This window comes from Pelodiscus sinensis, chromosome 16 (genome assembly GCF_052426305.1).
Source record: "Pelodiscus sinensis isolate ZL-2025 chromosome 16, ASM5242630v1, whole genome shotgun sequence".
NCBI lineage: Eukaryota > Metazoa > Chordata > Testudines > Trionychidae > Pelodiscus > Pelodiscus sinensis.
Window position 1 is genome coordinate 25877845 of NC_143067.1, and position 12611 is coordinate 25890455.

General features: G+C 51.1%; 1 protein-coding gene across 11 annotated transcripts in view; it reads left to right on the forward strand.

Moving 5' to 3' along the window:
* Nucleotides 1–12611, forward strand: part of ABLIM3 (actin binding LIM protein family member 3) — a 120253-nt gene that overhangs the window by 91218 nt on the left and 16424 nt on the right. For 6 of the 11 annotated variants that reach the window (XR_016346967.1, XR_016346964.1, XR_016346963.1 and 3 more), the window contains 7 exons: nucleotides 1243–1330; nucleotides 4524–4582; nucleotides 6086–6157; nucleotides 6699–6854; nucleotides 9514–9543; nucleotides 10539–10668; nucleotides 11630–11728. Coding sequence is in view for 1 of the 11 variants with exons in the window: in XM_089769527.1 (XP_089625653.1) it covers nucleotides 1243–1330; nucleotides 4524–4582; nucleotides 6086–6157; nucleotides 6699–6854; nucleotides 9514–9543; nucleotides 10539–10668; nucleotides 11630–11728 (634 nt within the window). In the remaining 10 variants the exon portion in view is untranslated. Of the gene's footprint in view, nucleotides 1–1242; nucleotides 1331–4523; nucleotides 4583–6085; nucleotides 6158–6698; nucleotides 6855–9513; nucleotides 9544–10538; nucleotides 10669–11629; nucleotides 11729–12095; nucleotides 12179–12611 lie in introns of all 11 variants that reach the window. The other 5 variants (XR_016346971.1, XR_016346972.1, XR_016346968.1 and 2 more) reach the window with 4 other exon arrangements.

Sequence of the window (12611 nt, forward strand, 5' to 3'; positions counted from 1 at the left end):
GAAACTGGGCTTATTGAACAAAACTGGCGGGGTGGGGGGGATGAACCTCTGGGGAGACTGGAAAAAGGAGGTGGGAGAAGGGAAGAGAGAGGGTGGAAGAGGAGAGGGGGAAATCTGGGAGGAGGGAGCTGGAAGGGAGAAGCCAGGGGAAGAAGGGGGAGTGGAAGCTCAAGGCTCAGGGTTGGGGGTCGTGCCGGACCAACCTGACTTTCATGCTAACCTGCTCCTGGGTTCGCATGTGGCCTTTGGTGGCCAGGCTGGCAGCTATCCTGCCTTAGATGGCCACATTCCTGTGCCGAGTGCGGAGGTCGTGGATGTTGGGGGCATTCCCCCCCCCAAAACCTGAAGAAGGTCCATGATCTCCACCCTGGATAAGGAAGGCATTCGCCTTCTCCGGCCCCTGTCAGGCTCCTGTGAGCTGGCAGACTGGTCCTAGGGAGCGGTGGAGGGCTGGCTGCCAGTGGCTTGCTGGCTCATGTTTTGTGGCCACTGGGCATGGGGCCCCGGTGGCCACTGCTGGCTCTGGGCTGGCAGGCTTGAAGCTGGCACAGGCACTGTGGCCAGGGTCTACCCCTATAATGTCTCCGGGGCTGGAGGAGAGGAGAGTAAGCTTTCCTGGTTGTGCCCAGAGTGGCCACCAGGGCTCTCTGGGATGGGCTGGAGGCCCCCTATTTCGAATTAAGTGTCTTCACAGCACTTAATTCAAAATAGCTATTTCGAATTTGGCATTATTCCTTGTAGAATGAGGTTTACCAAATTCGAAATAAGGGCTCCACTATTCCGAATTTATTTCAAAATAGCGGTTTGCCTGTGTAGACGCTATTAAAGTTAATTCGAAATAACTGCTGTTATTTTGAATTAACTTTGTAGTGTAGACATACCCTGCTGCCCTGCAGTTTAGCCATTTACCCCACTGTCAGGTGAGTGGGAAAGGCTGTTCTGAGTGGGTAGCATTGCACATCCACCTTGTGCTCAGTTTGCTTGCAGGAAATGGGACCCTGGACATGCGTTCTCTTCATGCATCATGCCAAAGATGATGGTAGTTTTCTTGTCTGTCATCTGTGGTTCCTTGTTGGGATCCTGGCTCTCCTTTGCTAGGCTCTTCCATTTTGTTTTGTGTTTTGCACTGCAAGCAACAGGCCTTGGAAAGGGACTGGGCAGCTCACACTCAGAGGAATGGAGGTAAAAGTGGACCTGCATTTTCTACTTGCTTAGGGCCATTTTCCCCTCCTTGTTTTGTAGGCAGGAGGGAAGCACTACCACCCAACCTGTGCCAGATGCGTCCGCTGCCACCAGATGTTCACGGAAGGGGAGGAGATGTACCTCACAGGTATGGGCACCCTTGCCGGAGGGAGAAAGCTTAGGCTGTGGATTGGGCAAATTAACACCCCCTCCATGCCCCAGACATCCATTGTCACTGAACTCCACTGCTAACATAATTTGTTGATCCCAGCAACATCAGGAGCATGGCCTTGTGCAAATCTCCCACAGTGGACAGTCACTAGCATCACTTTCTAAGCCAGCAACACAGGTGCAGTGACTTGGGAGTCAGGTTACCCCCAGACAGTTGGGAACTGACAAATGAACTAGGAGACAAAATCCTGGTGACTAGCTCCAGAAGGACCCTGTGGAGTGGCTAACACATTAGGCCCAGTCCTGGCTGCCTCATGCAACTAGACCCCCAGAGCTGTTGCTAACTAGTGATTAATGCAGGTTTTGGTTAACCCTGTTCCAGTGATGTCAGAGACACTCCCACTAGATCCCTTTGAGGATTAGATTTACTTTTCCTGCAAACCCAAGCTCCTGTCTCCTCATTTTGGGCTTCACAAGGATGCAGCTCTCTCCTGGCACAACAGTTGCTTTCACCAGTCATGTTGGAGAACACAACTCAACAGTCATCTCATTATGTGAATTGTTCCTTCCTTCCCGGTGGGGGGAGGGAGTGACTAAGCACACCCGCGAAAGCCCTCAGTCCTGCCATCACTCCACCCTCTCCCGCTCAGTGAGTCTGGAAATGCTATAGATTCAAGGCCAGGAGGGACTGCTGTGATCATAGTCCGACCTGTATAGCGCAGGCCACACAACTTCCCCAGAATAATTCCTAATCAGAGCATGTCTTTAAGTGCAGAGGAGGGAGTTCTCAGGGGCCTGAGTGCATTTTCCTGGAGGAGAAATTGTCCCTCCTGTCCAACATATTACCTTCATCCGTGCTGCTGGAACATGCCTGTGCATGCCTTTGTCCAGCACCCATTGGAACACAAGACATTGGGCAGGTGTGGGAATTCCCAGCCATGGCTAAAGAGCCACTAGCTAGGAACTTTTGTGACCTCCAGCACTGTCGTGTCTAGCGCACGTCTTGCTGTTCAGGGGTTAGCCCTCGCCATCCACCGCTTTGCAGCAGGGGAGGCTGAAGCACAAAGAGAACAGAACCAGCATTTTCAAAATTTGCCACAGGTTTTGGGTGCCCAAGTTGAGAAACAGATACACACCATCACTGGCATCTTTTGATTTAAGGAATGCATTTGATATCTCCCAGCATGCTTGGAAACTGAACCCTGATCTCTCAGGTCCCACTCCAGGGCCTTAATCAGAAAACCAACCCTCCTCTATTTCCAGGTTCTGCTGAGTGTGGCACTGAAGGGGTTACGCCATACAGCACAGGCAGCTGGGTAGGCTGGTTTCAGCAAGAAGGAAATAAATAATTGGGTCTCTAGATATGTTCATCCCTCACCCGAAGCTGCCTTTGGGGCTATTTACAGCTTTGAGCGAGGGTGTATTTTCGCTTTAGTAGTCTGCAGCTGCCTGTCCCCCTGAGTCATTAATAACCCCATAGGTCTGTGGGGTAATTGCAGGGCTGGGTCCCTCCTGCCCCCGCATGGCAGGATTTGTGACAGGAGCCCTCTGCTGGGGGCTGACTGACTCCTCTGTGAGATGCTAATCATGAATGTGAGGGAGTGGTTGTGCCATTAGTGTCATGCTGCAGTGTCAGCCAGCACACTCCCAGAAGGGTGCCACATATTTGGCATGGAGGGAGGGGCATTTTATGAAAGCTCTACACCATGCTCTACCCCATTCCTGACTGGTCACCGCTGCTATGGCATCCAGGGGCCCAAAAAGTGACACCCAAGAATGGGTGGAGGGAGACAAGTGGGCTGGTTTTCTGCCATTGACAATTTGTGAACCTAGACTGTTGGATGGATTGTGTTGGGTGCATGCACAATCTCACCTTGACTCTGACCTGGAATTCCCTAGGGGCTGTTTCCTGACCTTACAGGTGAACGTCAACCGTTACCTGCCCAGACCTGAGTTCAAGATTCTGTGTTACCCCAGGAACAGCTGGTTGGAACATAACCAGGCCACCTAAAGCAGGGATGGGGTAGGACAGTGCTCCTCTGTTTCCAAGAAAAGCACAAAATCCTGAACTTGGGTCCTGGTAGGTAGATAAAGGGTGAATGGACTTTCCAGTCAAGGTTTGTTTTTTCTGTAAGTTTCTACCTGCAAATTTGAAAGTTTATTTTTAAATAATCTGTTCCTTCACTTCTGAGGGGAGTTATGTTCCTACAGATTTGTCTGGCATTGGGCTGATGGTGTCTTTGTGTGGGTAGGTAGATAGACGACTGTTAAATTAAACAGTGAATGGCTTCTGTAGCCAAGAGAACAGAGGAGTCTGTGAACATATGTTGACCTTTACCAGCCAGTAATCATAGGCTTTAGGAGCTAAGGAGATGACAGTGTTCAATTTGTCTGTCTTACCCAAAGTTTCACCTCACTTAAAAACTATTTGCTTACAAAATTAGACATAAAAATACAAAAGTGACACAGCACACTAGTCTGGAAAAATTGCTTACGTTCTCATTTTACCATATACTTATAAAATAAATCAATTGGAATATAAATTTTGTACTTACATTTCAACGTCTAAAGTCTAGAAGGGGTAGGACGTGTTAATCTGTGACTTTAAAAACATCACATAGTCCTGTGGCACCTTGGAGACTAACAAATATACAGGATCACGAGCTTTTGTGTGTAAAACCCACTTCATCAGATGAGTTGGAGTGGAAAACTCCACTCCACTTATCTGATTAAGTGGGTTTTATGCTCATCATTTCAGTGTATAGGTTATAAAGCAGCATAAACAAGTTATTGTCTGTATGAGATTTTAAGTTATACTGACTTTGCTAGTACTTTTCATGTAGCCTATTGTAAAACAAGGAAAATATCTAGATAAGTTACGTCTCTTGGTTAAGAACCACTGATCTATCCACTGACTTGGGTGTCTCCAGCTGCTAAGGGTGTCTTCACTTCCAAGAGCCCCAGAACTGGATCAGCTCAAGGTGCTCCAGACCAGGACTGGGAATTCTCATCAGAGCTATAAGGTTCCAGGATAGTCTAGTGGGGGCAGTTGTATTGCAGGATTGAAGTGCATTCAGGTCCAAAATTAAGCTAACTGGGTGTGCTGGGAGTGGAAGTTCGGTCTTTTCAGTGGAGAGTTGAAAGTTCTCTGCTCTTCTTCTGGCTTTCAGGTTCTGAAGTGTGGCACCCGATCTGCAAACAGGCAGCAAGAGCAGAGAAGAAATTGAAGGTAAGCTAGAACATCAGAGGTTCGTGATGGAGTTTTTGTGACAGATGGCTGGACCAGAAGCACACTCTAGTGTGCCTCCAAGACAAGCAGACATCTCTGAAAGTGCCCCTGAGTGATCTGTTTCCTGGCTGAAAATGAATCATGGTGGAGATTGCCAAACTGAGGGGACCTGCTGTACCAAAAACACTGCAAGACCCTGGTGCAAGAGTCAGCATGTTCTCAGCCTCCAGCTTTCCAAAGAGTCCTCAGCCCAGAACTTTGAGGACTCCCTCCTGCCTCAGAGGTTTTGCATTGCAGCCATCTTCCTTCTGGGAGTCATGAGCAAGACTCCACTTGGAGAGTAGCTGGAGCTCTGTAAATGTCTGCATGGTGCTGTTGAACAGTGTGAGGAGGCATCCCTTCCTATACTGCATATACTACTTCCTCCTCCCTGCAGGGGGCCACTCCCAGCACACAGAGTCAAAGACCAGGCAGACTTTGTGCTTTGTTGGGTGGGAATTTGTTCCTATTGTTGAACTGTAGGTAGACACAAACATGGGATTGCTTTAGGCCACGAGAACACTCACCATATGGTCCATCAAAGCTGCCAACCCTTGCCTCCCTTGTAATATCAGAATAATCCAGATCAGCCCCTTGCTTCCCTGCTGTCTCAATGACAGCTTCACTGCCACACTGCTGGGTGCAAACTGCTGTAAAGTATCTTTTCATCCTGCTGGAAAGTCTGATTACCTAGCCTGCTCAACCCCCGTTTTGCTGTGCTGTTCAGAAGATTCAGTAAACATTGGGAGGCCTTTGTCCATGTGCCATGGCCTCTGGCGAGGCTGCTGGCCATGCTCACAGCCCTCAGCTGCAAATTGAACATGCATTGTTGACTGTCATGCAAAATGCCAGAGAAATGCCTGACTAAACCATTGACTGACAGGCAGTGGCCATGGGTGGGTTGAAGGATTGAAATCATCACTAGAAACAAACTTTGGAGGTAAACCCACACATTTTAGCAGTCATTCTCCCTCTAGTTTTTTCTCCCTTCCAAGCCTTGCCTCAAGTCTTCCACAGCCTGGTATTGTACTTCCTGCTGCTCTGTTCAGTTAGCATTAGATACAACTAACAGCTGCTTGGGTGTCTGCAACCAGCAGTCAAGGTGCTATATGTCTTTCAAAATCCTGTGCAGGGTCTCCCTCTCTTGCTGGATCTGAATTTGGCTACTAAAGTGGCTACACATTTTGGACTATGCAAACACAGACAGAATGCCAAGATACAACCACCAGAGTGACTGGTGGGAATACAGAACTGGGCAGTTTAACAGGGTTGGAATTTGGGGGTGCTGTCCTTCCCCTGGAGTTAGTGGGAAACATTCAGCCCTGAACTAAGCACGTGAAATTCCATTGACTTCAATGGCATTGTTCCTGCTTACACCAAGGCTGGATTTGGCCCTTCATTGCCATGATTTGAATGATGCCTAGCTTAAGTTTTGATCCAGTTTGTGTTTTTGTATGTACACAGCACAGAAGAACATCAGAAACCTCCATCTCGCCCCCTGGTTCCAGTATTGGTTCCCCTAACCGAGTCATCTGTGTAAGTATAGCTCTGCTGATGATGAGGGTACATGAGTTGTGCGAGCTGAGTCCCTGATGTTGATGGGGGAAGGGTGCCCCATATGTCCCAGCCAGGAGGCACAGGAGGAGACTCCCCCTGCACTGATCAGGTTGCTGTTCAGGATTGGGAGCAGCGGGTTCCCAGTTCTAATCTGCAGTGCAAGCGGTGTGCACACACAGGACAAGACCAGCCTTGGGATGGTGAAATCCTCCTTGAGTGCTTGCCTGCCTTGCCTTCAGCAGGCCCTCTGGGACAAACATCAGACAGGAGAACTCGGAAGAGTCTTGCCAGGCAGCTCAACACCACAGTCCACTCAGCCCTTTCCCCAACGCTGCCTCTTCTCTCCTGGGAGAGTGTGTGCCTGTCATGAGGACATCTCCTTACCTTTCCCCTTTCCTGTGTGGACACTGTTCTGTTTGCTCTGGTGGGAGCGTCACATTGCCTATTCCAGCCTCCCTTCCCTTCCTTCTCCTCTTTCTCTTTCTCTATGTCTCTCTGCTTCTCTCTCTCCTTCTCCTAGGCTAAAGTGGATAATGAGATCCTTAATTACAAAGACCTGGCAGCTCTTCCCAAGATTAAAGCCATCTACGAGGTGCAGCGTCCCGACCTCATTTCCTATGAGCCCTATCACAGATACATGTCAGATGAGACGCTGGAGAGATATAGCTATGGGGAGGTACTGAGTCTTGGCACATTCAAACAGGGACATCAGGATCTGATGAGGGTTAATGGAGGGACATTTGTGACTCTGTGGGTGTGAACCCTGAGTTACTCCATTGGCATTGGGAGGGAGGGGGTTTCTTCAGATTTACAGTGAGGAGACCAAGAACAGAATCTGGCCTGGAACATCACCAAGAAGGATTCGAGTCTGTTGTCTGGAAATCCAGAATGAGCCCCGACTGGAGAACTTTGGCCCCAGCCTCCTCCACTGTAAGCCACAAGAATGAGAGGCAGAAAACTGCTAGAGCATCAGTTAGCTACAATCTGATGCTGATGGAGGCCACTAGCGATGGCCATGCCATGTAATCTGAAGGGAGTGTTTTCGGGAGAAAGGTTGCCCCAAGGAAGGGCTCCTCTGGCGAATGTCCCCCAGTGCCTGAGGCCATGACATGAGTGAAGAGATGGGGCGCAGACTGAACAACAGCTCTCCAAGGGGATCACTCTACATACTAGGGATGTTAAGGACTAGGCAACGTGTTGACTATCCAATAAGCAAATGCTTATCAGATAATTGACAGGATAGTTGACTAGTCGCTTCCCCCCCTTGCTGCCTCTATCAGATAGAGGCAGCAAGAGGAGGGGAAGAGCGGGGTGCTTCAAAGTGGCAGCACCACATGGAGTCCGGGATCAGCTGTGCAGCGCTGCCCCTTTGAAACACCACTGCGGCGTTTCAAAGCGGCAGTGCTACATGGAGCCTGGGGTCAGCTGAGGAGTCCCCAGCTGATCCTGGGCTCCCCCCCCCCCAGCATTTCAAGGCGGCAGCTGACCCCAGGCTCCGTGTGCATGCCAGCTTTGAAATGTATAAGAGTCCCTAGCGGGAGCTTTTGTGCATTTTAGAGGAAGCGCTTTTTCTCAGTGGATTCCCAAAGGTTGGTTGGCTTATGAGCCAGCTAAGGCTCACCCCTTGAGGTGCCCTGCAGCAGTGTATGCTGAGAGCTCTGCAGCCTTTCATCCGTCGGAGCTTCAAAGGCTCTCTGGCTAAAGCAGAGAATGCAGGTTGCCACGTCGGGGCCTCCTGTGGACGGCGACGTGACCTGTGACACAGACAGGGATGGCATGCAGCGGCACAGACCTCCAACGCCAGGGAACAGCGCAACTGAGACAGCGACAGAATGAAACCATGAGAAGCTGCTGCACGTCAGATGGCCAGCAACTTGCTGGGCAAAGGGGTGGGCCTTTGGCTTTGGGTGTGTCTGGCTGCATTTGCTGCTTTCTGGTGTAAACCTCTTGAGTTGATGCTATTTCAGACTGTTGCAGAGACAGCCCAGTGCTGCTCCTCTGACCCCTGCAGGAGGTCACAAAGTGGTATTTGACAGTGGGTGTTTCCTGTGAACCCATCAGACTTCACTTAGCCCCCATCTGTTTTCATTCTCCCCATTGAGTCAGTTGCTGCTGTTTCACCAATACCAAGGGAAATATACAAGCTCCTCACAGATAGCCAGACATTCACAGCAGCAGAAATCCCTGGAGCTTCCCAGTTCAGCCTGTTCCTTCTCATCCTCTGAGGGCATTTCCCCTTCCCTCCCCATCTGTGCAGCTCAGCTATGATGCCACCATTTCTATATGAAGCTAGGGATGAAATTCAGAAAGGCAGGAGAGGAGAAATCCTCTCTGAACCCTAGGACTCTAGGCTGGCAAGAGCAAGGCTCTCTTGGGCTTACCTTTGTATCTGGAGTTTTGGTACAAGCATGCAGAGCCAGGCACTCTGGGTACGGCTAGACTGTGGGCGGGAGGGGTTCGGAACACTGGAGATATTCCAAAAAAACCTCCACCGCATCCAGGGAGCACATTTGCTCTCCCGCTTTTTTTGTGGAAGAGAAAACGTGCTCTTTTGGAAGCCCCAGTATTCCTCGTTCCATGAGGAAGAAGGGGGCTTTCAAAAGAGGTTTTTTTTTCCGAAATTTGGCCCAGTCTAGATGGGCCAAATTTCGGAAAAGCCTCTTCCAATAAAGTATCAGAAAAAGATATGCAAAATGTGGAGTGCATTTTGCGTAGATTTTTCCAGTAGATCCTCGCAGTCTAGACATACCCTCTGGGAACAGGTGAGATTCCATCCACACAAGCAGGGGAGGGGTTGGTTGAGGGGCTTCAAGGGGTGGTTGTTTCAGTTGTTTTCAAACTGGGAAAGCCAAGCTCGGAAGGCTTCCCTTCCTTCCTATGCTTGAAGTCACGGTGTACCTGTCACGAGGGAAATCCCAGCACTGCCGTGGGAGGGCCTTCCTGCCGGCTCCAGTGATGGGAACGAGGGATATTCTTGAAAGAAGCTGAAGAATTCCCCCAAACACTTTCTTCCTGCTCCAGGAGATGGGGGAGAAATGAGTTGCTCCCGTGAGTTCCTCTTCCAGGCACTGGCTGGATGGGATCAAAGCAGATTCTGTGCTCTCCAGCCTGTGCTCAGAGTGGAGGTGGAGGGACAGGCTGCTATTTATGCCCACTCTCCCCACATGGAGCCTTCTCTCCCACAGGCTTCCGTGAGTACCTGACAGTACTAGGGAAGCTCTAGTTTCACTGAGAGGGCTGTAATTTTGAGCAGATGAAATGCTGTGTGGCCCATTAATCATATCCCCTTTCTCTCTTCTCTCCCTCCTGCACTGCAACGGGGTCCCCTCCCCCAGTCCCTTGGAACGCTGTCTCCATATTCTCAGGTGCGTACACTGTGCTCCTCTGGGGCTGCAGGGCTGGCAGTGGGTGGGACCTGCCTGGACCCATAACAGGAGGATGTGGCCTGAGAATAGGGGCTCTGAATGGTCACAGCTGCTGGGCAGAATCCCTTCTTAGTGTGGCGTCGCTGAGGTCAGTGGAATTACACAGGAAGTGAATCTGCCGTGTGATGCGAAAGTAGAATTTATAATGGAAATCGCTTCCTTCAAGTTAGGACTGGGGTGCCAGCCCTGCAGTCCCACCAGGCTTGCCTGAAGCTACAGTGCTGGGGCGCAGGGCCAGTGTGCTCAGCCGGCGTGTAAGGGGGGAGAGGTGTGGCACACAAAAGCCAACCTCCCAATTGCATCTTGGAGAAATGTTGACAGGTTCTGGAGAGAGCTGCACCCAGCCCTCCGTGGCCAAAGCAGGGGGGAGGTGTCTCTTTGGGGGACAGTGTCAAGTGAGCCAACGGAATTCTCCTGGCACCAAGAGAGTCCCGTCACTAGGGAACAGGAATTTGGTGTTTCTCAGAGGCTCTGCTTGCAAAGATCCATTGCGGGGGGGGGGGGGCACCTGACTCCAGTCAGCTACTGCTGTTGAGCCCCACACGTGCTGAGAGGAGCAGAGCTCACATGGGAGATGCGAGACTTGTCTCTAAGTGCTGGATGGCTGCTTTGCACTGCGCACCCATTCCCCAGCCACACATACCGGTGCACAAGCCAGCTCACCACACCCACTGCACCTTTTCCTCGTGAAAGCTCTACGCTGTCCCAGCTGAATCCCTGGCTGACATGTGGGGGGATGGGACATTTTCCTAAAGGAAAAAGACCCTGAAATAGGCTTCTGCTGCCCATGCAAACACCTTCCTGCACTCTGTGATTCCTTGATGAGGCACACGCCCCAGGAGCCTCACTTCAACTGTCTCCATGCCCCGGAGCCCAAGGCACATGTGCCTTCTTTGACTCTTGCCCTTTATTCACCTCTCCTTTCATCCATCCAGGATATCTATGAAAGTATTGACATACGGCAGAGACGGGCTTCCAGCCCGGGCTACATCGACTCCCCCACCTACAGCCGCCAGGGCATGTCTCCCACCATCCCACGCTCCCCACATCATTACTACCGCTCAGGTAAGGACACTGGCCATCCCCAGGCCTGGCCCAGGTTAAAACAGTCAGCCAACAGCCACATGCTGGGGTCACAAGGACACACACACTTCTCCCTGTTGCCTCAGCCATCCCTTTGGCAGCAGCGCAGGTCATGGTGGGGAATCCTGACTGAACAAGGAGGAGTTAAGTTCGACAGTGCCTGCAGGATGCTGCGAGGTATGTGCCCTAGACAGTGGAGAGACGTTGTTTTGGCTGCCTCATGCACAATCCAGTTCAGCTAATGCCACTTCCCAGGACAGCCCTCCTGTCTCATAACCGATTCAGTCAGCATGGCCCCATCGCTACAGAAAGTCCAAGATGGTGGCTCCACGCCGGCACTTGAGCTCAAGGCACAGATGATGCTCAGCTTGCTTCTCCTGGGCAGTGAAGGATACATCTGTCAACGCTGGGGGTGAACGCCTTATACATACGTGGGCTAGCACATCTTCGGGGGATGAAGAAGAACACAGCTGGACCTTAAAATCTATGGGGCTGTGGGCAGTGGGCAGGAAAACCTGGAGAGAAATGAGTCTGGAAGACTTGCCCTTTGCTGGGTCTCCCCCCATGTTGTTCGGTGAGACTCCAGACCTTGCAACTAAAGCTTATAGCACAATCCCCGTCAAGGACTTTGCCATGCCAGTGAGAATGCCAGAGAAATTCTGGACAGGAGTTTGGGGCCCCTGCAACAGGTTCTGGGGTAGGCCCCTGAACAGCATGCACCTGTGGATTTTCCTCCAGTTCCTGCCTATCCCTGCCTGAAAACCCTGAGTTCCTCCCTCACAACAGTGTGTCAGAAACCCCACCCCCAACCATACCTCTCTCGCCAGCCATTGACTCACAGGTGGTTTGCTGCTCTTCTAACATGGCTGCATTTAATACTAGTTTTCTTCTGCCTCTTGTTCTCTCTCAATCACGCTCACTCCCTCTGATCCGCGCTTTCCAGGCACAGAGAGTGGGCGCAGCTCCCCCTACTATAGCCAGTTAGATGTGAGGTCTTCTACTCCAACCTCATACCAAGCGCCCAAGCATTTCCACATTCCAGGTAGGATCTGGAGACCCCCGGCCTGTGGGGAGCACTGTGTCTGTTGCATGCATGCATGTGCTATATGTGTGTATCGCATGAGTGGCACCACTGCCTGCCTAGAATCAGCTAGCAGCAGCAGGACACATCACATGATAGTGGCCATCCATAAACAGGACCTGCAGCTTTAACCCCACCTAAACTTCCCATTGTCCAGAGTCTGCTTTAACCTCTCCTGCCATTCCCCACTGCCTCCTAGTGAAATACCCTGCAAGGACTCTGCCCTCCCTTCCCCAGAGGACCACAAGGCAAAGCTTTTCTGATTAGAAGCTTTTCTACACCCATTCTTTACAGCTGATTTATTTTATACTCCTCCTACTCCCCCTAGGGCCTGGTGCACCCTTCCCCCAGAGTCTTCTGGGCTTGCCAGATGGCTGCTCCCCTCCAGCAGGGACTCCAGGGGGCCACCAGGTAAGGCCCACTGCCCCCTCAGTCCATCCACAGATCTTCAGCGGGGTTGGGAGGGAAACAAGGCCCTGTTCCCCTGTTTTTCAGGATAAACAATAGGTTGCAATAAGGCACTCGCTGCCCTCCCGGCTGCAATCACAGAGACTGACTGGACCGTTCGTCAGTTCAAAAACTCATGACTCAGCCCATGCAAAACAAACCAACCCTAATGAGTTCAAGGGACATTTGACCTGTCCCCCTTCCAAAGACGTTTCTCTGGCTCTCAAGTGCACCTTTGAGATGGGCCTGAACCCAACCCCAGACTTGGGTGGTGGGATGCAGACTGTGAACATACTTTCCTTATAGTGCAGTGAGTTCTTTTCTCTAGCGTGGGCCGAGCTGGTGAACTGAAACCAAAGGCACCAGATTTTGGTGGAGGTGTTCAAAAAATCCAGGC